General features: G+C 42.0%; 1 protein-coding gene across 1 annotated transcript in view; it reads right to left on the bottom strand.

Moving 5' to 3' along the window:
• Window positions 1–21529, bottom strand: part of LOC128692892 (WD repeat-containing protein 47-like) — a 461968-nt gene extending 440439 nt beyond the window's left edge. Inside the window, exon 1 of the mRNA XM_070104928.1 lies at window positions 21399–21529. Coding sequence (XP_069961029.1) covers window positions 21399–21500 — 102 coding nt within the window. The 5' untranslated portion in view covers window positions 21501–21529. The remainder of the gene's footprint in view (window positions 1–21398) is intronic.
• Between the last annotated feature and the right edge of the window lie 6463 nt (window positions 21530–27992).

Raw genomic sequence — 27992 nt, 5'->3', positions numbered from 1 at the left:
TGTAGACACTGCAGCACAGCAACCAGGTGTGTAGACACTGCAACACAGCAGCCAGGTGTGTAGACACTGCAACACAGCAACCAGGTGTGTAGACACTGCAACACAGCAGCCAGGTGTGTAGTCACTGCAGCACAGAAGCCAAGTGTGCAAACACTGCAGCACAACAGCCAGATGTGTAGACACTGCAGCACAGCAGCTAGATGTGTAGACACACTGAAGCACAGCAGCCAGATGTGTAGACACCGCAGCACAGCAGTCAGATGTGTAGACACCAGCACAGCAGCCAGGTGTGTAGACACTGCAGCACAACAGCCAGATGTGTAGACACTGCAACACAGCAGCCAGATGTATAGACACTGCAACACAGCAGCCAGATGTGTAGACACTGCAGCACAACAGCCAGATGTTTAGACACTGCAGCACAGCAGCCAGATATGTAGACACTGCAGCACAACAGCCAGATGTGTAGAAACTGCAGCACAACAGCCAGATATGTAGACACTGCAACACAGCAGCCAGGTGTGTAGACACTGCAGCACAGAAGCCAAGTGTGCAAACACTGCAGCACAACAGCCAGATGTGTAGACACTGCAGCACAGCAGCTAGATGTGTAGACACACTGAAGCACAGCAGCCAGATGTGTAGACACCGCAGCACAGCAGTCAGATGTGTAGACACCAGCACAGCAGCCAGGTGTGTAGACACTGCAGCACAACAGCCAGATGTGTAGACACTGCAACACAGCAGCCAGATGTATAGACATTGCAACACAGCAGCCAGATGTGTAGACACTGCAGCACAACAGCCAGATGTTTAGACACTGCAGCACAACAGCCAGATGTTTAGACACTGCAGCACAGCAGCCAGATGTGTAGACACTGCAGCACAACAGCCAGATGTGTAGACACTGCAGCAAAGCAGCCAGATGTGTAGAAACTGCAGCACAACAGCCAGATATGTAGACACTGCAACACAGCAGCCAGGTGTGTAGACACTGCAGCACAACAGCCAGATGTGTAAACACTGCAGCACAGCAGCCAGTTGTGTAGACACTGCAGCACAGCAGCCAGGTGTGTAGACACCAGTACAGCAGCCAGTTTAGACACTGCAGCACAGCAGCCAGGTATGTAGACACCAGAGTAGCCAGGTGTGTAGACACCAGCAAGGAGCCAGATGTGTAGACACTACAGCACAGCAGCCAGGTGTGTAGACACCAGCCACATGTGTAGACACTACAGCACAGTAGCAAGGTGTGTAGACACTGCAACACACTAGCCAAGTGTGTAGACATTAGCACAGCAGCCAGATGTGTAGACATTGCAGCACAGTAGCCAGGTGTGTAGACACCAGCACAGTGGCCAGATGTGTAGACACTGCAGCACAGCAGCCATGTGTATAGACACAGCAGCCAGGTGTGGTGTAGACACTGCAGAACAGTAGCCAGGTGTGGTGTACACACACAGAGCAGCCAGGTGTGTTGCAGACATACACAGCAGCCAGGTGTTGTGTAGACATACACAGCAGCACAGTAGTCAGGTGTGGTGCAGACATACACTGCAGCACAGCAGCCAGTAGTAGTGCAGACATACACTGCAGCACAGCAGCCAGTAGTAGTGCAGACATACACTGCAGCACAGCAGCCAGTAGTAGTGCAGACATACACTGCAGCACAGCAGCCAGTAGTAGTGCAGACATACACTGCAGCACAGCAGCAAGTAGTAGTGCAGACATACACTGCAGCACAGCAGCAAGTAGTAGTGCAGACATACACTGCAGCACAGCAGCAAGTAGTAGTGCAGACATCCACAACAGCACAGCAGCCAGTAGTAGTGCAGACATACACTGCAGCACAGCAGCCAGTAGTAGTGCAGACATACACTGCAGCACAGCAGCCAGTAGTAGTGCAGACATACACTGCAGCACAGCAGGCAGTAGTAGTGCAGACATACACTGCAGCACAGCAGCCAGTAGTAGTGCAGACATACACTGCAGCACAGCAGCCAGTAGTAGTGCAGACATACACTGCAGCACAGCAGCCAGTAGTAGTGCAGACATACACTCATACACTGCAGCACAGCAGCAAGTAGTAGTGTAGACATACACTGCAGCACAGCAGCCAGTAGTAGTGCAGACATACACTGCAGCACAGCAGCCAGTAGTAGTGCAGACATACACTGCAGCACAGCAGGCAGGTGTTACACACACACACAGCCAGGTGTGGTATAGAGATACACTGCAGCACAGCAGGCAGGTGTTACACACACACACAGCCAGGTGTGGTATAGACATACACTGCAGCACAGCAGGCAGGTGTTACACACAGCCAGGTGTGGTATAGACATACACTGCAGCACAGCAGGCAGGTGTTACACACACACACACAGCCAGGTGTGGTATAGACATACACTGCAGCACAGCAGGCAGGTGTTACACACACACACAGCCAGGTGTGGTATAGACATACACTGCAGCACAGCAGGCAGGTGTTACACACAGCCAGGTGTGGTATAGACATACACTGCAGCACAGCAGGCAGGTGTTACACACAGCCAGGTGTAGTATAGACATACACTGCAGCACAGCAGGCAGGTGTTACACACAGCCAGGTGCAGGCAGTGTAGCTACATAAGGTAACAGTGGTACACACAGCCAGGTGCAGGCAGTGTAGCTACATAAGGTAACAGTGGTACACACAGCCAGGTGCAGGCAGTGTAGCTACATAAGGTAACAGTGGTACACACAGCCAGGTGCAGGCAGTGTAGCTACATAAGGTAACAGTGGTACACACAGCCAGGTGCAGGCAGTGTAGCTACATAAGGTAACAGTGGTACACACCGCCAGGTGCAGGCAGTGTAGCTACATAAGGTAACAGTGGTACACACAGCCAGGTGCAGGCAGTGTAGCTACATAAGGTAACAGTGGTACACACAGCCAGGTGCAGGCAGTGTAGCTACATAAGGTAACAGTGGTACACACAGCCAGGTGCAGGCAGTGTAGCTACATAAGGTAACAGTGGTACACACAGCCAGGCGCAGGCAGTGTAGCTACATAAGGTAACAGTGGTACACACAGCCAGGTGCAGCCAGTGTAGCTACATAAGGTAACAGTGGTACACACAGCCAGGTGCAGGCAGTGTAGCTACATAAGGTAACAGTGGTACACACAGCCAGGTGCAGGCAGTGTAGCTACATAAGGTAACAGTGGTACACACCGCCAGGTGCAGGCAGTGTAGCTACATAAGGTAACAGTGGTACACACAGCCAGGTGCAGGCAGTGTAGCTACATAAGGTAACAGTGGTACACACAGCCAGGTGCAGGCAGTGTAGCTACATAAGGTAACAGTGGTACACACAGCCAGGTGCAGGCAGTGTAGCTACATAAGGTAACAGTGGTACACACAGCCAGGTGCAGGCAGTGTAGCTACATAAGGTAACAGTGGTACACACCGCCCAGGGCAGTCGTGGGGCCTCCTACCTGGCTTCAATTTACAATGAATCACCAGCAGAGGCGGGGGTGAGAGCGACCAATTATGCCCACGTGTTGTGCAGGACAATGTTGTCTTCTCACGAGGGTTCCACACATACCTTGGTCAAGTTTACCTTATCTGTATCCTCCAAGTGGGATACCTGGAGTAATTGGCATACTTCTTTATTCTTTATCTTCTGCTATCGATGCACTGTCATCATTCTGGGAAGGCACCAAACCCCCAGGGGCCATACAACATGTGTGGAGTTGGAGGTAAACATCACAGCTAACGCAGAGAATTATATTTATGTTCTATGTCAGACCGAAACGTCGCACTAATTTTAATAATAATAATATCATTATTTACTACCAGTACATGTACATGGAAAGTATATAAATCTATAGGGTAAGGAAGGCTGGGTAGGGATCGTCCTCGAAAGGGTTGGAGAGAGGGGGTAAAGGAGGTTTTGTGGGCGAGAGGCTTGGACTTCCAGCAAGCGTGCGTGAGCGTGTTAGATAGGAGTGAATGGAGACAAATGGTACTTGGGACCTGACGATCTGTTGGAGTGTGAGCAGGGTAATATTTGTAATAAAGTTGGTAGAATTACCGACAATATGTAAAGTAAAAGGACACAAGTGCAACTAATGTGACATTTATTGTGGCAACGTTTCGCTCTCCAGGAGCTTTATCAAGCCATTACAAACAATACATGGACACAGAGGGTATTCACCTCACTCTGAGCCTTTATATACCCTCTGTGTCCATGTATTGTTTGTAATGGCTTGATAAAGCTCCTGGAGAGCGAAACGTTGCCACAATAAATGTCACATTAGTTGCACTTGTGTCCTTTTACTTTACAGGGTAATATTTAGTGAAGGGATTCAGGGAAACCGGTTATTTTCATATAGTCGGACTTGAGTCCTGGAAATGGGAAGTACAATGCCTGCACTTTAAAGGAGGGGTTTGGGATATTGGCAGTTTGGAGGGATATGTTGTGTATCTTTATACGTATATGCTTCTAAACTGTTGTATTCTGAGCACCTCTGCAAAAACAGTGATAATGTGTGAGTGTGGTGAAAGTGTTGAATGATGATGAAAGTATTTTCTTTTTGGGGATTTTCTTTCTTTTTTGGGTCACCCTGCCTCGGTGGGAGACGGCCGACTTGTTGAAAAAAAAAAACATGTACAAGGTATACCAGTACATGTACAAGGTATACCAGTACATGTACAAGGTATACCAGTACATGTACAAGGTATACCAGTACATGTACAAGGTATACCAGTACATGTACAAGGGATACCAGTACATGTACAAGGTATACCAGTACATGTACAAGGTATACCAGTACATGTACAAGGTATACCAGTACATGTACAAGGTATACAGACCATAGCTGACATCAGTGACATACTACTATATAGAAAGTCCCTTGTTATGTACAGCATTTCCCGCAAATTATGTCAGTTTTGTCCCAGGATGTGACCCACACCAGTCCACTAACACCCAGGATGTGACCCACACCAGTCCACTAACACCCAGGATGTGACCCACAAGAGTCCACTAACACCCAGGATGTGACCCACACCAGTCCACTAACACCCAGGATGTGACCCACACCAGTCCACTAACACCCAGGATGTGACCCACACCAGTCCACTAACACCCAGGATGTGACCCACACCAGTCCACTAACACCCAGGATGTGACCCACACCAGTCCACTAACACCCAGGATGTGACCCACACCAGTCCACTAACACCCAGGATGTGACCCACACCAGCCCACTAACACCCAGGATGTGACCCACACCAGTCCACTAACACCCAGGATGTGACCCACACCAGTCCACTAACACCCAGGATGTGACCCACACCAGTCCACTAACACCCAGGATGTGACCCACACCAGTCCACTAACACCCAGGATGTGACCCACACCAGTCCACCAACACCCAGGATGTGACCCACACCAGTCCACTAACACCCAGTATGTGACCCACACCAGTCCACTAACACCCAGGTTGTCACCCACACCAGTCCACTAACACCCAGGATGTGACCCACACCAGTCAACTAACACCCAGGATGTGACCCACTCCAGTCCACCAACACTCAGGATGTGACCCACACCAGTTCACTAACACCCAGTATGTGACATCATTGGTGGCCCGGTGGTCTGGTGGCTAAAGCTCCCGCTTCACACACGGAGGGCCCGGGTTCGATTCCCGGCGGGTGGAAACATTTCGACACGTTTCCTTACACCTGTTGTCCTGTTCACCTAGCAGTAAATAGGTACCTGGGTGTTAGTCGACTGGTGTGGGTCACATCCTGGGGGACAAGATTGAGGACCCCAATGGAAATAAGTTAGACAGTCCTCGATGACGCACTGACTTTCTTGGGTTATCCTGTGTGGCTAACCCTCCGGGGTTAAAAATCCGAACGAAATCTTATCTTATCTTATCTTGACCCACACCCGTCCACTAACACCCAGGTTGTGACCGACACCAGTCCACTAACACCCAGGATGTGACCCACACCAGTCCACCAACACCCAGGATGTGACCCACACCAGTCCACTGACACCCAGGATGTGACCCATACCAGTCCACCAACACCCAGGATGTGACCCACACCAGTCCACTAACACCCAGGTACCCATTTTACTGATGGGTGAACATAGACAACAGGTGTAAAGAAACATGCGCAATGTTTCTACCCTCACTGGGAATCGAACCGTAACGATCGGGTTACAGTATTTGCCCTTTTTTTGTTATCTAACACAAAGAAATTCTTCAAATATATCTGTGTGAAAACCTGTAAAAGCACGGCCAGGAGCTTTAAGAGGCGCGGAAGTTCCCCTGTCTTCCAATAACATGCTCATCTTCCCACTATAATCTACGTGGAACGTAATTACTATTGCATTTGCTTTGTCTGCTTTCGTAAGGTGAAGTCCAGGATCTTTCCTTAATTCATGGTATAACTCCTCAAATCTTTGATGACAATTGTGTTGCAGAGGTCAGAGCAAAGCTCTCTGCAACACAACTGTCCTCCAAGATTTATTATTTATATATTTATTTTTTATTTATTTATTTATTAATTTGAACATGATACAGTGAAGTACAAAGGAATACAGTTATTACAGTGCAACATGCTAAAGCCACTTGTATGCAGAGCATTATGGACAGGCTTAAAATTAACTTAAGATTAACTAAGCAATGATATATTCAGTGGTACAAAATTATTGTAAACAGATAACAATTTAGTACAAATGAGTATTACAAAGACAGGTTATATGGTCATTTACTGTGTTGCTGAGCATTCAGTAGAATGGAGTATTCTGTTTGGTAATCTCATAAATGAGAAACATTTATGAGATACAATTTATGAGATTCAATTATTCAGTATTTATTTACTTGTGAGTGAGTAGGTGATTTTTGAGAAGAAACTTGAATTTATAAACAGACAGTGTTTCTTTTATATTCACAGGTAATGAATTCCAGATTTTAGGACCTTTTATGTGCATTGAGTTTTTGCACAGTGTGAGATGGACACGAGGAACATCAGAGTGATCTGTGCCTTGTGTTATGGTCATGTGTTCTGTTGAGGTTGGCAAGGAGATGTTTGAGGGGAGGGTTAATATCAGAGTTAAGTGTTCTATGTATGTAATAGGTGCAGTAATAAGTATATGTTTTGTATGGTGAGTAGGTTTAAAGTTTCGAATATTGGTGGAGTGTGATATACCATGAATTAAAGATCCTGGACTTCATCTTACGAAACAGACAAAGTTAATGTGACAGTAATTATGTTCAAGGTAGATTACAGTGGGAAATGAACATGTTATTAGAAGACAGAGGTACTTACATGCCTCTTAACTAGTGATAAATACAGACCAATAGGAATACACTGCTTATACTCCACACAACCTTCAGGTCAGTGTTTACACCTGGACACGACAACAATGTCCCCAAGAGGTAAAAATCAGCAACCTAGACCAGTGACGGACCTACATTTTTGGGGCCCTGAAGCTTGAACTGTTATGAAGGGGATGTGGGGGGAGGGTCCTTAGCAACTCTTTCTCATACAGTAGACTCAAAAAAATTTAAGCAATGTGGACTAAAGTGGCTTCTGGGGCCCCTCCGGGATTAGGGGCCATGAAGCTTAAGCTTTATTAGTTTCACAGTAGATTCGTCCATGGCCTGGTCATAATAATATACATGTACTTTGAAAAGCATGTTGAATAAGACGTGTGCAATACTTGTGTACCTTTATGACATCAATAATATAAAATATTAACAGAGCTAGAAGACCACACGACCATCCTGCCAGAGCTCCAGAAGAATGTAGGTAACACCTCTCTTACTCCACTAGTGGTGATGTGTAACAAATCACTAGAAGGTAAGGTGCCAAGAGATTGGAAACAAGCGAATATTACCACAGTGAAGGTTTGGTGTATGTAAGTACACTACTTGTCAAGAAACTCAAGGCTGCAAATTTAGTAAGCTCTAAAAAAAAAAAAAAAAAAAACGACGATGTCTCATTTGGTCTAAGTATCTTGGCTGGAGTAGATGTGTGAAATCGCCAAAATACTAAAACCAAACTCTAGGCCAAACAGCCTAGAGTTTCTTGACAAGGAATGTACATATATACAACAAACCTTCGGTGAATTACAATTTCCTTATTTTTTCATCAAAAACTGCAAGAGTCCCCTAAATCATCAATTGACCACGCACTAACAGCACTTTAAAAAAAGTCATATTCCTTCCCAACAGCCAAGTTGTCTTGAACATCTCTAAAGCACTCGCACAAGCCAACACTAAAGTCGTCATCACAATCAGCACATCCATTAAAGACCTGAACCAAACTAAGGTGAAGAACCTTGAACCAGTTAATACAGGTGTTTACACAATCCCTTGCGGAGGCTGTGACAAGGTATACATCGGTGAAACGCACGTATCCTTCAAACACGTATCAATGCATGCAGAAATGACAGTGCATGTGTGCAGCACAGAAAGTCGTCTTTTAAGATTCAGTGATGCCGTCTAGTGACTACAGAAGCAAATTTCTGTAGACGTAAATATCTCTTGTCATCTTTATTCACTATTTCAGACACCATTAAACAAAATACAGTGGACCCCCAGTTAACGATATTTTTTCACTCCAGAAGTATGTTCAGGTGCCAGTACTGACCGAATTTGTTCCCATAAGGAATATTGTGAAGTACATTAGTCCATTTCAGACCCGCAAACATACACGTACAAACGCACTTACATAATTGGTCACATTCGGAGGTGATCGTTATGCGGGGGTCCACTGTATAGATTCGTCATTTCGGAGATATTAGCCAAAATTCTACTCAAAACAATAAACCCCTGTCATCGCAGCCTAGAGTTACCTCTAGTCATACTACTACTACTACTACCACTACTACTACTACTTCTACCACTACTACTACTTCTACCACTACTACTACTTCAACTACTGTAACTACTACTACTACTGTAATTACTATTACTGTAACCACTTCTACTACTACAACTACTACTGTAACTACTACTATTTCTACCACTACTATTAATGTAACTACTTCTACCACCACTACTACTGTATCTACTACTACTACTACCACTACTACTACAATAACTGCTACTTCTACCACTACTACTGTAACTACTACTACTATAACTATTACTACTTCTACCACTACTACTACTGTAACTATTACTACTACCACTACTACTGCTGTAACTACTACTACTGTAACTACTACTACTACTATAACTATTACTACTTCTACCACTACTACTGCTGTAACTACTACTACTGTAACTACTAATACTACTATAACTATTACTACTTCTACCATTACTACTACTGTAACTATTACTACTACTACTACCACTACTACTGCTGTAACTACTACTGCTGTAACTACTACTGCTGTAACTACTACTACTGTAACTACTACTACTATAACTACTACTTCTACCACTACTACTACTGTAACTACTACTACTACTACCACTACTACTACTGTAACTATTATTACTACTGCTGTAACTACTACTACTACTACTGTAACTACTAATACTACCACTACTACTACTGTAACTACTGCTATAACTATTACTACTTCTACCACTACTACTACTACTGTAACTACTACTACAACTACTACTACTGTAACTACTACTACTGTAACTACTACTACTACTATAACTATTACTACTTCTACCACTACTACTACTGTAACTATTACTACTACTACTATAACTACTACTACCTACCTACCTTTCACCTCACGTGACAGCTACATATATACTCTCTGTGTCCATGTACTGTTTATAACAGCTTGACAAAGCTCCTGGAGAGCGAAACGTTGCCACAATAAAATGTCACATTAGTTGTACTTGTGGCCTTTTACCTAACATATTGTGGGTAATTCTTAATCAAGACAGAAGAAGATAGTTCCTCTCAGCAGACTGCCTTAGTATGAACTACAATATCTCTCAGGTATCATATAAGACAACATTAACAGGATATAAACAACCGTTATTTAAACCTAAAAGATGAATGATCACGTTGACCCTGATCTAAACCTCCATAATCTAACACACAATCAAAACTTATTGGAAAGTAACTGCCTTTATTACACAGCATCACAAGCCAGCATTATCCTGAACACTGCTCAAAGTCTATCAGTTCTTAACTATAACATCAGGTCCTTAAGCAAACACTATGATGACCTCCTGGCACTCCTTGAGTCACTAAAAACACCCTTCTCCTGCATTATTCTTACTGAGACCTGGCTTAAGCAGGACACAATTGATATCTACCCACTACCAGGATACACAGCAATCCACAACTGCAGACCATACCAAGTTAGGGGTAGTACTGCAATCTATTACTCTAACCAATTATCTTGTATTAGCACTAACTGCTTTAGTGAAGAATATGGGGAATACATTTTTGCTAATTTTACTGTAAAAAAACTCAAGACGCCTATAACAATCGGTGCCATATACTGGATACCCCACACAAACATCCCAAACTTCAGTGAGAATCTAAAGTCACTAATAGCAAACAGACAAATGAACAAGCACCACTTTCTCTTAGCTGGAGACTTCAATATCAACCTTGGCCTACCAGATGATCAGCCTGTAACTGATTTCATCAACAATATGAACAACACACTTCTCATACCAACAATAACTAAACCAACCAGGCTCACTGAGACAAGTGCAAACATAATAGACCACATATGGACCAATATACTAGCCCCCCTTAAATCAGGGATAATCACAGACAGCACTACAGACCACTACCCTACCTTCCTCTTAACAAACATCAGTAAACCACCACTCGAATACAACAAAGTTTCATTTAGACTCCATGACGAGGCCTCAATAAGGAATTTCACAGCTGACCTAGAGACTGTTGACTGGCCTACAGAATTCTCCAATGCCAATGGTATTGACAATTGGACAGACATTTTTCTTAACAAAATACTTACACTATACAACAAACATTGTCCAACAAAAACTAAACAGATCACGAATAAACGGCTTGGTTGCCCATGGCTAACCAACAGCATTCTGAAATCCATTGATAAGAAACATCAATATGAAAAAGCAATATAGACAGGGCTTAATACACAAAGATATTCTTAAACAATATTCAACAGTTCTCACCAAATTAATAAAGAAAGCCAAACAACTATACTACCCCAGCAGATTCACTAACACAAGAGGAGATATAAAAAAGACCTGGAAAACACTTTCCCAGATTCTGGGGACCCACAAACTAAAAAAAAACAAGAATATTGTTCTAACTAAACCTCATGAAACACCACTGCATCCCACTGACACAGCTAACAAGATAAACGACTTCTTCTCAAACATAGGATCTAATCTCGCCAGTAAAATCCCACATACCAATGCCTGTGCCGGGGACTACCTAGATGGGAATTTCTCAAATTCCTTCTATCTTGTACCAACTGAGCCCACGGAAGTCACCGCGGTCATAAAGTCACTTAAAAATAACTCGGGAAATTTGTCTCACGTCCCACCATTATTGTACAAGTGAGCGGCCCATGTCCTTTCCCTTCGTATGCTATTACATTACTTTTTAACAAGTCACTAGAAACTAGCACTTTCCCGACACTACTCAAGACAGCAAGGGTTACACCAATACATAAAGGTGGTGACCCTACAGACGTAAACAACTATAGGCCAATATCAAACTTACCATTGCTATCCAAAATCTTTGAGAAACTCGTGCACAGGAGACTATATTCATTTATAACGTCACAAAACATACTCAACCTCTGCCAATTTGGATTCAGGAAAAATAAAAGCACTAATGATGCAATTATAAAAATGCTAGACTGCTTTACACAGCATTGGAAAATAAGGAATATCCATTAGGAACTTTTATTGACCTAAGAAAAGCTTTTGACACAGACCACGACATCCTAACCATACCACGGGCGGGATTGAACCCACGGTCAGAGAGTCTCAAAACTCCAGACCGTCGCGTCAGACTCTCTGACCGCGGGTTCAATCCCGCCCGTGGTATGGTTTGTTTGCAATCGTGTCATTATGATTTCGTGAGTCACGGCATCCTACTCCACAAACTTGACCACTATGGTATAAGAGGCCATGCGCTTGCATATTTTAAATCCTACCTTTCTAATAGGTATCAGTATGTCACCATTAAAGACACAGCATCATCAACACGGCCACTTGATACTGGAGTTCCACAGGGAAGTGTCCTTGGTCCCCTGCTCTTCCTCATTTACATCAATGACCTTCCAAACATATCACAACACCTGAAACCCATTCTCTTTGCTGACGACACGACTTATGTCATCTCTCACCCTAATCTTGCCACCCTCAACACCATTGTTAATGAGGAGCTGCTCAAAATATCGACTTGGATGACAGCCAATAAACTTACACTTAACACTGGCAAAACCTACTGTATTATGTTTGGTAGCAGAGCAGGTGTTGCACAACTTAACATTAAGATCGACAACACTCTAATTGCCAGACATAATGAGGGCAAATTCCTTGGCCTATACCTCAAAAACAACCTAAATTTCAGCACCCATATCCAACATATAACAAAAAAAGTATTCAAAATGGTGTGGATCCTCTCCAAGATACGATACTATGTGCCCCAAACTGCCCTTCTCACACTATACCATTCACTTATATATCCATACCTCACCTATGCTATCTGTGCTTGAGGTTCAACTGCAGCAACACGCCTAAAGCCAATAATAACCCAACAAAAAGCCGCAGTAAGAATAATCACTAAATCCCATCCCTGGCAATACCCCCCCCCCCCCGCCCACTCTTCATAGATCTAAACTTACTCCCTGTTCAGAACATCCACACTTACTACTGTGCAATCTATATCTACAGGACCTTAAATTCCAATATTAACCTTGACCTAAAACACTTTCTTGATAGTTGTGACAGGATCCACAGGCATAACGCCAGACACAAACATCTCTATGACATTCCCCGTGTTCGACTAAACCTTTACAAAAATTCAATGTATTTCAAAGGACCTAAAATCTGGAACACCCTACCTGAAAACTCTAGAACTGCAGACACATTCATCACCTTCAAAACTACAGTTAGAAAACATCTTATCTCCCTGATCCACCCCGACAACTAACTACATGATAACCACCTGGTGGTTCACAATTACACTCACTCACCCACTGACTATAAACCCAGAAATACTAATTTTAATCTTAAAATAATAAATCCTAACTAGTCATAAGTTTGCCTATGATACTCCAATATAGACACTTTGTATTGTGCCAAAACAAAAGCATTCACATTGCTAAACTCACAAATTATGATGTAGTCACTTAGCCTTAATACCATAATCTGTAAGGATTTAATGTTAAGAATTAATCTAAGTCTGCCCAAAATGCCTAGCCATGCTAGGTGTCCTAGTGGCCCCCTCTGTAATTAGTATTTTATAACATGTAAACCACACAATACCCAAAACCTGTAAATCCCACATTGTAACCCTTATAGAGAATAAACTTGAATTGAATTGAATAGTATATCTATCTATCTATCTATCTATCTATCTATCTCTCTCTCTCTCTCTCTCTCTCTCTCTCTGGTATCATATAAGACAATGTTACCAAGCAGTTGTAACGTAACGTTAGTAAACAACTGCTAAAGCGTAACGCAGTCTACCCTTGACCTCTGACCTTGAGCATGTAAGGTGTAGGATGATTTTCCAAGAATTTTTGTGGGAAAAAAGGTGCGCCTTATATGCCAGACAATACGGTACTCCAATGTAAATAGGTTTGAGCAAAGGGTAGACAAGCTCGAATTCCTTGCATCAAGAGCATTTTACCAGCAGTAAAGAATGCACTTAAAGACAAGTTAAGAGGAGTAACACAGGTGTGGGAATGATACAGTGGAGTGTGGGAGTGATACCATGGATAGTGGGAGTGATACTGTGGATTGTGGGAGCGATACCGTGGATTGTGGGAGTGATACCGTGGAGTGTGGGAGTGATACCGTGGAGTGTGGGAGTGATACCGTGGAGTGTGGGAGTGATACTGTGGATTGTGGGAGTGATACCGTGGATTGTGGGAGTGATGCCGTGGAGTGTGAGTGATACCGTGGAGTGTGAGAGTGATACCGTGGAGTGTGGGAGTGATACCGTGGAGTGTGGGAGTGAACCATGGAGTGTGGAAGTGATACAGTGGAGTGTGGGAGTGATACCGTGGAGTGTGGGAGTGATACCGTGGAGTGTGGGAGTGATACTGTGGAGTGTCGGAGTGATACCATGGAGTGTGGGAGTGATACCGTGGAGTGTGGGAGTGATACCGTGGAGTGTGGGAGTGATACCATGGAGTGTGGGAGTGATACCATGGAGTGTGGGAGTTATACCGTGGAGTGTGGGAGTGATACCATGGAGTGTGGGAGTGATAATGTGGAGTGTGGGAGTGATACCGTGGAGTGTGGGAGTGATACCGTGGAGTGTGGGAGTGATACCGTGGAGTGTGGGAGTGAGTCAGACTTGTTACGAGGCAAAAGCAGCAGTAATATATATGACGTGTGGGAGTAGCAGTGTGGGAGTTATAAATCTGAGAGAGGGGGGGTAAAACCAAGTTAGTATAGTGTGTGGGAGTCATGGGGATGTATGTGTGAGTTACAGGAGTGTGGGAGTTGCTAGGGTGTGCTGGAAAATGCAGTAATTTACTCATGGAGAACAAGCCTCATGAGGATGGGAATCTTCAGATCTTTCACATTCTCGTGTGTTGTCAGGAGCTATGGAGTGTTAGAAACAGACAGGAGGGGAAATTGTCTGAGGTGAGGCAGGAGCATGTCACGAATGGCCATTGTTGACATGCTCCTGCCTCACCTCAGAAAAATTTCTCCTATACATTGCTAGTATTGTAACATTGCATAGCTCTTGATGACGCACGAGTGTGTGTGAAAGTTCTAGAGGTAAAGGTTCCCATCCCAGTGTGGCTGGTTCTGCACTGTTAATTCAATTCAAGTTTATTCTCTATAAGGGTTACAATGTGGGGTTTACAGGTTTTGGGTATTGTGTGGTTTACATGTTATAAAATACTAATTACAGAGGGGGCCACTAGGACACCTAGCATGGCTAGGCATTTCGGGCAGACTTAGATTAATTCTTAACATTAAATCCTTACAGATTATGGTATTAAGGCTAAGTGACTACATTATAATTTGTGAGTTTAGCAATGTGAATGCTTTTGTTTTGGCACAATACAAAGTGTCTATATTGGAGTATCATAGGCAAACTTATGACTAGTTAGGATTTATTATTTTAAGATTAAGATTAGTATTTCTGGGTTTATAGTCAGTTAAGGCCGCCTGCTTGCAAAGGTACTGTAAAATGCTACTATATACTACAGTATAACTGTAACTTTGTACCTACACCTAAATAAACTTACACTGTTACCCACCTATATCTACGTTACTGGTGCCATTGCGATTCGTGAATTTGTATGTTTTAAGCACAGTGCTCTCAAATATGCTTTGAGCAGTAAATTTTGGCCAAGACATGAGAGAATGGGTGTGTGCAAGGATATAGAAAAAAAAATCCTGCCCCATGCAAAGAATGATGGGAATAATAAAACTTCTGTCCAAGTGTTTGGTTTAGATACTTTGAGGTATACTGTGTGTAGTTTATATGGTTTAACTGTTTCCTTGGTATAAAATGATAGAATAGAAACTAATAGCAAAATAGGGATGATTTTGTTGGTTTTAGACCCAGAGTAGCTTGAAGCAGCCTCAGAGTAGCTTGAAGCAGCCTCAGAGTAGCTTGAAGCAGCCTCAGAGTAGCTTGAAGCAGCCTCAGAGTAGCTTGAAGCAGCCTCAAAGTAGCTTGAAGCAGCCTCAGAGTAGCTTGAAGCAGCCTCAGAGTAGCTTGAAGCAGCCTCAGAGTAGCTTGAAGTAGCCTCAGAGTAGCTTGAAGCACCTCAAAGTAGCTTGAAGTAGCCTCAGAGTAACTTGAAACAGCCTCAAAGTAGCTTGAAGCAACCTCAAAGTAGCTTGAAGCAGCCTCAAAGTAGCTTGAAGCAGCCTCAGAGTAGCTTGAAGCAGCCTCAAAGTAGCTTGAAGCAGCCTCAGAGTAGCTTGAAGCAGCCTCAAAGTAGCTTGAAGCAGTCTCAGAGTAGCTTGAAGCAGCCTCAAAGTAGCTTGAAGCAGCCTCAAAGTAGCTTGAAGCAGCCTCAGAGTAGCTTGAAGCAGCCTCAAAGTAGCTTTAAGCAGCTTCAAAGTAGCTTGAAGCAGCTTCAAAGTAGCTTGAAGCAGCTTCAAAGTAGCTTGAAGCAGCTTCAAGTAGCTTGAAGCAGCTTCAAAGTAGCTTGAAGCAGCTTCAAAGTAGCTTCAAGTAGCTTCAAAGTAGCTTGAAGCAGCTTCAAAGTAGCTTGAAGCAGCCTCAAAGTAGCCTGAAGCAGCTTCAAGTAGCTTCGAAGTAGGTTGAAGCAGCCTCAAAGTAGCTTGAAGCAGCCTCAAAGTAGCTTGAAGCAGCCTCAAAGTAGCTTGAAGCAGCCTCAAGTTGGAAAAGCCTGGCAACGTTATTAACCCTTTCAGGGTCCACAGGCCCTCTCCGAGACTTGTTCTCAGGGTCCCCTAAATTTAAAAAAAAAAAAAAAAAAAAAAAAATTCTTATGAAAAGATAGAGAATCTTTTCCCGATCATAATGACACCAAAAGCATGAAATATGATGGAAAACTTATGGAAATTATGCTCTCGCGAAGTTAGCGGTCTCGACGATCTTTGCGCATCGGCGATTTTGCCCACTTTGAGCCCTATTTTCGGCCAATTCCAGTGTACTAGTCGACAAAAATCATAACTATTTCGCTAGAACCCAATTTTTTCTATCGAATGAGTACAAGAAACCACCCATTTACCGATTTCAACTATCCAATACAGTGGTCAGAATTTAGAAATTTTGCCAATCTCACACAAATTTTAAAAGATGCCAATTTCCGAATAGGGTCCAGAATAAACAAGAAAGACATTCCTGGCACTAAAATAACATTTCCACTTTTCATTAGTCACGTCCCCACGCCCCTCTTACATTCTTTTGCTTTTCACTTTGAATTTTTATTCTCACAAAAAAAATAGAAGATTTACTGTTATGCAGACTACTGCATTAGTGTAGAAATGGTATAAATAATATCAGCACACTTGTGAAAGAATATTAGACTCACCAGCTGACGTGTATTGGACGCATGGCATGATTTGTTTACTTTTGAACTTTGGTAAAAATCGAACATTTCTGCTACTTTGAGCTCAATTTCAAGGTACTTTTCATTGTAAAACCAGTCAAAATTATCTCAATTTCTGTAATATGTCTTCCATTCTATAAAATGAGACCAGAAAAACTAGAATACAACCATAAATACCATACAAAAATACCATGCAAAGCCGCTGTTTTAATCCAAAAACACGGTCAAAGTTTTTTTTTCTCATTACGCACTGTGTGCTGCAGGATTTTTTGTATGCTGCACACACTGACCACATAGACCCATTCTTTCATATGTAGGCCTACCAGCTTTCTCTCACTAGATTTAAGGGCGCTAGAATTTAGGCGTACTAGTACGTCATGGACACTGGTGCGTAAGCCGTACTAGTACGGCCGAAACCCTGAAAGGGTTAATAAACAGAGGAAAGGTTGCTTTAGTGGCTGGAATGGCTAGTGTTTATTTTGAACCCTGTTTGTAAATTGGACTTTGTTGAATTTTGTGTAAAACTGGCCAAATTACCAACTTCCATGCATTTTACTAGGTAGTTCTGATAGTAAAACGGATAGTTTATTGCAGTCAATCAATAGAATGAGGCACACTATCAAAACAACTAGGAACTGGGTCAAACTGAGCAAAGAAATTGGCTTAAAATAGGACTCAAAGAGATCAAAATTGCCGATGAGAAAACTGTGCGCAAATCGCCAACTTTGTGCCTGCATAATTCTGTAAATCTATCAAATTTCACATTGCCTTCAGAAAAACATACTCTACCGTTTTACAATATAAAATTATTAATTTTGGGGGGAAAAAATCGTGACATTATGAACAATCTTAAAATTTCAGGGGTCGTGAGAGTGAAAGGGTTAAAACACAGGCTTATGATACTGACAGTAGTGGAAAAAGACAAAATGAAATTGTTGTAAGACAGTGGAGCGGCTAATGGGACCTTGGAGTAATTAATGGGACCTTGGAGTGATTAATGGGCCCCTGGAGTGATTAATGGGACCTTGGACTGACAAAAGGGACCTTGGAGTAATAAAAAAAGGAGTAACAAAAGGGACCTTGCAGTAACAAAAGGGACCTTGGTGTGACAAAAAGGACCTTGGTCTGATGAAAGGGACCTTGGTGTGACAAAAGGGACCTTGGTGTGACAAAAGGGGCCTTGGTGTGACAAAAGGGACCTTGGTGTGACAAAAGGGACCTTGGAGTAACAAAGGCTCCAGGACTGATACATTTTCATTAAACATGTAAAGCGACTATTGGCAGAAAGGTGGGCTAGTGCAAAGATGAGTAGAGGGGGGGTTGAAGAGGGTTGGAATAGTTTTAAAAATGCAGTATTAGAATGTGGGGCAGAAGTTTGTGGTTATAGGAGGGTGGGGGCAGGAGGAAAGAGGAGTGACTGGTGGAATGATGAAGCAAAGGGTGTGATAAAAGAGAAAAAGTTAGCTTATGAGAGGTTTCTACAAAGCAGAAGTGTTATAAGAAGAGCAGAGTATATGGAGAGTAAAAGAAAGGTGAAGAGAGTGGTGAGAGAGTGCAAAAGGAGAGCAGATGATAGAGTGGGAGAGGCACTGTCAAGAAATTTTAATGAAAATAAGAAAAAATTTTGGAGTGAGTTAAACAAGTTAAGAAAGCCTAGGGAAAGTATGGATTTGTCAGTTAAAAACAGAGTAGGGGAGTTAGTAGATGGGGAGATGGAGGTATTAGGTAGAGGGCGAGAATATTTTGAGGAACTTTTAAATGTTAAGGAAGAAAGAGAGGCAGTAATTTCATGCACTGGTCAGGGAGGTATACCATCTTTTAGGAGTGAAGAAGAGCAGAATGTAAGTGTGGTGGAGGTGCGTGAGGCATTACATAGAATGAAAGGGGGTAAAGCAGCTGGAACTGATGGGATCATGACAGAAATGTTAAAAGCAGGGGGGGATATAGTGTTGGAGTGGTTGGTACTTTTGTTTAATAAATGTATGAAAGAGGGGAAGGTACCTAGGGATTGGCGGAGAGCATGTATAGTCCCTTTATATAAAGGGAATGGGGACAAAAGAGATTGTAAAAATTATAGAGGAATAAGTTTACTGAGTATACCAGGAAAAGTGTACGGTAGGGTTATAATTGAAAGAATTAGAGGTAAGACAGAATGTAGGATTGCGGATGAGCAAGGAGGCTTCAGAGTGGGTAGGGGATGTGTAGATCAAGTGTTTACATTGAAGCATATATGTGAACAGCATTTAGATAAAGGTAGGGAAGTTTTTATTGCATTTATGGATTTAGAAAAGGCATATGATAGAGTGGATAGAGGAGCAATGTGGCAGATGTTGCAAGTATATGGAATAGGAGGTAAGTTATTAAATGATGTAGAGTTTTTATGAGGATAGTGAGGCTCAGGTTAGGGTATGTAGAAGAGAGGGAGACTACTTCCCGGTAAAAGTAGGTCTTAGACAGGGATGTGTAATGTCACCATGGTTGTTTAATATATTTATAGATGGGGTTGTAAAGGAAGTAAATGCTAGGGTGTTCGGGAGAGGGGTGGGATTAAATTTTGGGGAATCAAATTCAAAATGGGAATTGACACAGTTACTTTTTGCTGATGATACTGTGCTTATGGGAGATTCTAAAGAAAAATTGCAAAGGTTAGTGGATGAGTTTGGTAATGTGTGTAAAGGTAGAAAGTTGAAAGTGAACATAGAAAAGAGTAAGGTGATGAGGGTATCAAATGATTTAGATAAAGAAAAATTGGATATCAAATTGGGGAGGAAGAGTATGGAAGAAGTGAATGTTTTCAGATACTTGGGAGTTGACGTGTCGGCGGATGGATTTATGAAGGATGAGGTTAATCATAGAATTGACGAGGGAAAAAAGGTGAGTGGTGCGTTGAGGTATATGTGGAGTCAAAAAACTTTATCTATGGAGGCAAAGAAGGGAATGTATGAAAGTATAGTAGTACCAAACCTCTTATATGGGTGTAAAGCTTGGGTGGTAAATGCAGCAGTGAGGAGACGGTTGGAGGCAGTGGAGATGTCCTGTTTAAGGGCAATGTGTGGTGTAAATATTATGCAGAAAATTCGGAGAGTTAATAAAAGTATTAGTCAGAGGGCAGAAGAGGGGTTGTTGAGGTGGTTTGGTCATTTAGAGAGAATGGATCAAAGTAGAATGACATGGAAAGCATATAAATCTATAGGGGAAGGAAGGCGGGGTAGGGGTCGTCCTCGAAAGGGTTGGAGAGAGGGGGTAAAGGAGGTTTTGTGGGCGAGGGGCTTGGACTTCCAGCAAGCGTGCGTGAGCGTGTTAGATAGGAGTGAATGGAGACGAATGGTACTTGGGACCTGACGATCTGTTGGAGTGTGAGCAGGGTAATATTTAGTGAAGGGATTCAGGGAAACCGGTTATTTTCATATAGTCGGACTTGAGTCCTGGAAATGGGAAGTACAATGCCTGCACTTTAAAAGAGGGGTTTGGGATATTGGCAGTTTGGAGGGATATGTTGTGTATCTTTATACGTATATGCTTCTAAACTGTTGTATTCTGAGCACCTCTGCAAAAACAGTGATAATGTGTGAGTTGGTGAAAGTGTTGAATGATGATGAAAGTATTTTCTTTTTGGGGATTTTCTTTCTTTTTTGGGTCACCCTGCCTCGGTGGGAGACGGCCGACTTGTTGACAAAAAAAAAAAAATGTAAATAATGGAAACACACACAAGTGCAGTGAAATGAAATCCTTGTTGACAAAGTTCTGCCCACACAGTGGGAGGTTTACAAGTCATCTTGTAGTACATCTGTAAATTGTGTACAGTACTATATTAGGTATACAGTAGAGTACTTTTCTGTTTTTTCCTATTATAAACGTTATTCTGATGTAACAAATACCCAGACAACCCTCCTCTTAGTTTGTTATAACAAGGGTTTACTGTACTTGTCAGCAATATGCAATTTCATCGGGAATACAACACGTTTTTTACATGTATCAATTTTACAGACTAAGAGCTGTTATCCTACCTCAGTTTATTTCAAAGCCCAGCCCTGTCTAAGGGATACTACCACCCCCAGGATGCCACCCACACCAGTTAACTAACACCCTGGTACCTACTTACTGCTAGGCAAACAGGAACAACATGACGGAGTCATATAGCCGGAGCAACAGAGGTGGATGAAAAACATAAGTATCATTTACCTTGACAGAGTCATACGGCCGGAGGAATGGAGGTGGATGCGTTGCTGGGCTGACAGTCTCATTGGGAGCTCCCAAGGGAGGTGGAATCCCACCTGGCACCATCCTAGTGAGGTAGAGAAGAAATTGGTCACCTTAGTCACAAAGTAAAGAAGAATTGACTCACTGACAATAAGAACAAATGCAATATCTTAACTATGATTAAAAAAAAAACTTCAAAATATATTCTTGAGTTAACAGACCAATAAAGGGAGAGTAAAGTAGCAAAGTTTATTCTCATGGCATTGCCTAAGTTTTTCCATTATTTTCCTACTGAACATGGAAAAGCCCATAGCTTATGCAATGCATTTCAGGCAAACTTGGGATTAAACTTACAACAAAATAGTCAAAATAGTTATATAAAAAAGGTATATATTATAAATGTTTACAAGAATTTAATGAATTTATGGGAATTTGGAGACTGAAGCACAGAAGGGTCATCTTTAATGCCAATTACTTATTTAATTATTATTATTTTTCCACAATTATTATTTTTCCACAATTATTATTTTTCCACAATTATTTTTTTTTCACAATTATTATTTTTCCACAATCAGAATAATGGACAATTCAGCATTTATAAGACTTTATTTGTTGTTTCTGAATGTTGTCTAACCAGAGACTCTCACTAATAACTCACACAGAAAAGAATAAAACTTATTACAATGTTTCAGTCCAACTTGGTTAATGACATTTCAGTCTGACTTGGCCCGTTAACTATCACTAGTTAATGATCCTGGTCAGACTGAAATGTCATCAAATTTCATCTTAGCCGACGTGCTGGTTATATGCGCATTGTTCCAGTCACGGTATTGTGCCTTTTTATTCTCTTCAGGAGACTTTCATTAAATCCGATGTCGTTAAATCAAGATGCTCCTGTATTTACTCGCTATTAACTTACAATTTCGAGAGAGAACTTCAGGCCATGTTTTGGTCCATCCTGGACTCTCATTAAGTCATGCACAAATATCCCACACGTAGGAGACAGAAACTTATGACGACGTTTCAGTCCAACCAGGACCATTAACTAGTCACAAAGAAGTGCAAAGGGAAGGGAGCCAGTATGGTCCAAGTCAGAGCAAAATGTCGTAACAAGTTTCTTTCTCTTATGTGAGAGTTATTTGTGTACTGTTCCAGTCACGGTAGTGTGACTTTGTGAAATGGTCCAGCAGGAACTGAAACGTCCTCTAAAATTTCTTCTGAAGACTTGAGACACTTATGCAATATATGGGAATCTTTACTGAAGAAACATTTCGCCACACAGTGGCTTCATCAGTCCAATACAAAGCAGGAAGGTGTAAGGAGAGGAGGAGTTTGAGGTAATCAGTCCCTCAGCCTGGAATCGATGTGTTCAGTCCATCACTCTTCTAGGAAGTACAGCATAGGGCCAGAGAGGTGGCTTATATACTGCAGTCAGGTGAGTCGATGCAGGAGGAGGCGGGATCACAGTGGGACCATCCACTCGTGTAAGTAGGTCTCTGTCCAAAGGTTGGGCAAGAGTTGAAGTATTCTTTGTGTCAAGATCCCATGATGCTGCAGTGTCTGACGGATGTGATGAATGGTTTGAAAACCGACAAGTTGAAGAATTGAGGCATGCAATACAGTGGACCCCCGCATAACGATTACCTCCGAATGCGACCAATTATGTAAGTGTATTTATGTAAGTGCGTTTGTACGTGTATGTTTGGGGGTCTGAAATGGACTAATCTACTTCACAATATTCCTTATGGGAAAAAATTCGGTCAGTACTGGCACCTGAACATACTACTGGAATGAAAAAAGTTCATTAACCGGGGGTCCACTGTATATGGGAATCTTTATTGAAGAAACATTTTGCCACACAGTAGCCTCATCAGTCCAATACAAAACAGGAAAGTGTAAGGAGAGGAGAAGTTTGAGGTAATCAGTCCCTCAGCCTGGAATCGATGTGTTCAGTCCATCACTCTTGTAGGATGGACTGAACATGATGTGTTCAGTGTTCATGTGATGAAGCCACTGTGTGGCGAAACATTTCTTCAATAAAGATTCCCGTACATTACAAAAGTGTCTCAATTCTTCAACTTGTCAGTTTTCAAAACATTCATCACAAAAATTTCTTCACCTATATCGTGGGTTAATAGTGATTTGTTCCAGTAATGTTACTCATATTTTGATACTACACTTAACTCCTTTATAAAGCCAGTTTTATTTTTTCTCTTTTATTTTTTCTCTAAGTGTCTAATACAGTATTAGAAGGAACTTAAAAACTGACACAAGTTGCAAGTAAATTTATAAGAAAATCACCTTAACCCTTAAACTGTCCAAACGTAGATCTACGTTTGCTCATGTAGCGCTCCGAACGTAGATCTTCGTTTTCTTTTGCATTGTTTCTTATTGAGAAAATCAAGGTCAGAGCGCTACGTGTGCATACGTAGATCTACGTTTGGACAGTTTAAGGGTTAAGAAAATAAATTTGTCTAGTTGTGTAGGGTGAATAATACTTGTTAAACTACAATACAAAATATAACAAGATAGCATATACCTATCTAATAATACACTGGAGTGGAAAGCTGAAACAAGAAGAACACGGAGAGAACTGGATGAAAGCAGTGGGTTTCAGGATTCATCAAGAATATTGCTGGCAAGATCACAGTAAGGTAAGCTGGCATTATTTAACAGTACTTTGTAGCAGTTGGTAGTAAACCTTTGGAATCTTCAGGAAGTGTTCCAGATTTTAGGACCTTTCATAAATGTTAAATATTTACACAGGCTGAGTCAAAAGCGAGATGGTAAATATCAAACGTATTTTTGTGTCTTGTTTTATGTCTATGAGTTCTGCTGCAGCTATCCAAGATAACTTTCAGAGTGGAGTTTATAAGTGAACTGACTGTCCTGTATAAATAGTATGCAGAGTAGTATGAGTGAATATTATGTACCGTGGAACTGTGGTTTTCGTTTGCCCTGGCTTTCGTCGAATTCAGTTTTCAACGACTTTTTTCGTCAAAAATTTATCCCAGTTTTCGTTCATCACCTTGGTTTTCGTCGAGTTGACAGTGGTCCGCTGTACCAAACGTGTCCACCCATACCCACACAAAGCATCCCACGTGTTCGGAGTCAGTCTGGCTTTGTTTCTCGTTGGTAGAGTGTGGTAGTGATGGTGGTAGAGGGTGGTAGTGATGGTAGTAAAGGGTGGCAGTGATGGTGGTAGGGGTGGCAGTGATGGCGGTAGAGGGTGGTAGTGATGGTGGGAGAGAGTATTGTCTAGCACTAGATTTTGTGATCATTTGTACAGCCACTTCTTGCAGTTATTATTGATTTTAGGTGATTTGCTGTAGTAGATCCTAAGGAACAAATACCATAGGAGAGGTAAGAACAGGTTAGAGTTGTACCAAGTTAGTAGTGCTGTTTGAGGTGCAGAGTAATACAGCCTCTCCTCACTTAGTGACGTGCTCGTTTACCGACGACTCGGACTTACGATGGGCTTTCTGCCCAGCACGCATACCGAAATAATGTATATATATATATTAGAGCTGATTTCCTCTATTCTGTTTATTACAATACAGTGGTACCTTGACTTACAAGTGCCCTAACTTACGAGTTTTCTGAGTTATGAGCTGTCGCTCAGTCGATTTTTTGCTTTGAGTTGCGAGCCAAAATCTGAGTTATGAGTGAGCTTCGGATACGCCGCCACTCGCACAAGATACTGTTGAAATATCAAAAAACTCGATAATAACCAATGTGCAACATTCTTTCAATTTTGATACCAATGGTAGTGTCATCCTGCCAGAATGTTCTATAACTTATGCCCTAAGTAAAGAGAAACAATTCTAGAACATGTGTAATACATGTTCAGCAAACTGGCTGGTTGGGTGGCCAGCTGACTGGCCGGTTGGGTGGCCAGCTGACTGGCCGGTTGGGTGGCCAGCTGACTGGCCAGTTGGGTGGCCAGCTGACTGGCCGGTTGGGTGGCCAGCTGACTGGCCAGTTGGGTGGCCAGCTGACTGGCCAGTTGGGTGGCCAGCTGACTGGCCGGTTGGGTGGCCAGCTGACTGGCCGGTTGGGTGGCCAGCTGACTGGCCAGTTGGGTGGCCAGCTGACTGGCCAGCTGGCTGACTGATTTGCTTTGGCTGTTTCTATCTCCTTATGTCTGTCTGTATCTATCTCTGTCTCTCTAAATCTGTGGCTCTATCTCTGTCTCTGTCTCTGTCTCACAGGTACACATAAATACAGTTATGCATAGTGTAAATTACCTAGGATAATCCAAAAAATCCAGACAAAGTGCTATACTATGCTTGTGGATATAAGGCATAATAAGCATGACTGCCAAGTAATACACGTTTTTACTTGTTCAGGAATCAGACGTGACCAACTCTGCATCGTGTGTAATACCTGTTGGCTCATGAGCGACTCTCTCTCTGAGACAGAGAGACAGGAAGACAGAAACACAGGCAGACAGAAAGACAGATAAGTAGAGACAGAAATAAACACAGAGCTAGACAGACAAATACAGATAAAAACAGACAGACAGATAGACAGAAACAAACAGATACACAGACATGTTTATGTGTAACAGTGAAAAATAAAGCCAAGGCAGTGAACGATCATCAAATATCACTCCACTGCTGCACTGTCAACAGTGGAGTGACACTCCTCTTACACTGTGCTTCAAGGAGTTTCATATACATGTATACTCCATCATTTCTAAAACATTTTTGGAACCCGGCAAAAAAGGCAAAAATCATTTCTAATTTATAAATACATTTTTCTTATTTAAAAACCCGTAACAAAAAAATTGGGGTGGTTTTTTTGGGGGCTGGAACGAATTAATGGCATTTCAATTAATATTTAAATTAAAGAGGGCAATTTTCTGGGTGTAATAAGACCCAAAAAAAAAAAAAAATTAGGGGCAGTACTTGCCGAGATATAAGGTTGTTAAGTTGGCGATGGATGCTTGCTTGACGGCAACATGGAGTCCTGCTGCTTGCAGAAGTGTTGCCGATATACCATTTTTCTTCGTTATTTTAATTTACATAATTTTTATGTTCTAATAATTACAATTTATAGTAGTTCTTGTGATTTCATAGCCAATCTTTTTTCTGACACTAATAGTATTCACAGACAACACCAGACACAAACATCTCTATGACATTCCCCGTGACTGACTAAACCTTTACAAAAATTCAATGTATTTCAAAGGACCTAAAATCTGGAACACCCTACCTGAAAACTCTAGAACTGCAGACACATTCATCACCTTCAAAACTACAGTTAGAAAACATCTCCCTGATCCACCCCGACAACTAACTACACGATAACCACCTGGTGGTTCACAATTACACTCACTCACCCACTGACTATAAACACAGAAATACTAATCTTAATCTTAAAATAATGAATCCTAACTAGTCATAAGTTTGCGTATGATATTCCAATATAGACACTTTGTATTGTGCTAAAACAAAAGCATTCACATTGCTAAACTCACAAATTATGACGTAGTCACTTAGCCTTAATACCATAATCTGTAAGGATTTAATGTTAAGAATTAATCTAAGTCTGCCCGAAATGCCTAGCCATGCTAGATGTCCTAGTGGCCCCCTCTGTAATTAGTATTTTATAACATGTAAACCACACAATATCCAAATCCTGTAAACCCCACATTGTAACCCCTATAGATAATAAACTTGATTTGATTTGATTTGATATTGTGCAAGAATGGTATATAATACCGACAAGATGAAATTAAGACACATGTGCAACATCTGGGTATCTTTATTGTAGACGTTTCGCCATCCAGTGGCTTTATCAATGCAAATTCTTGGACAGAGCTTGAAGACAGTAGGACTATATACAGAAGATGAGGTAATCAGTCCCTCAACCTAGGAGTAGGTGCTCTTCGCACCTACTCCTAGGTTGAGGGACTGATTACCTCATCTTCTGTACATAGTTCTACTGTCTTCAAGTTATGTCCTAGAATTTGTATTGATAAAGCCACTGGATGGCGAAACGTCTACAATAAAGATACCCAGATGTTGCACATGTGTCTTAATTTCATCTTGATTTGATATTCACAAACACAGAGACAGGTGAACATTTTCACCAGCTTTGGTCACGTACTACTGTCTACAAATATATACAAAGTATTTATAGGTCCCAGCATTGTTTCAGACATGCTAGAGAATATAAGAAACTCCTTGAAGCACGGTGTAAAACGAGCGTCACTTCACTGCTGACAGTGCAGCAGTGAAGTGACACTTGATGATCATGCACTGCTCCAACCAATCTTGGCTTTATTTGTTTTCACTGTTATGCATAAACATGTCTGTCTGTCTGTCTGTCTAGCTCTGTCTGCTTATCTGTTTTTCTGTCTGCCTGTGTCTCTCTGTCTTCCTGTCTCTCTGTCTGCTTGTTTCTCTGTCTCTGAGAGCTGCTCATTAACCAACAAGCATTACACGTGATGTAGAGTCATCATGTCTGATTCCTGAACAAGTACCTTAGAACCTTTGAAATACCTTTGAAGAGTTTTGAGAGTTTCACTACTCTAGGAGTGAAAATGCATATTACTTGCCAGTCATGCTT

The sequence above is a fragment of the Cherax quadricarinatus genome, chromosome 95 (genome assembly GCF_038502225.1).
Source record: "Cherax quadricarinatus isolate ZL_2023a chromosome 95, ASM3850222v1, whole genome shotgun sequence".
NCBI lineage: Eukaryota > Metazoa > Arthropoda > Malacostraca > Decapoda > Parastacidae > Cherax > Cherax quadricarinatus.
Note: the sequence above shows the minus strand (reverse complement) of the source record. Positions and strands in the feature narration are given on the sequence as shown.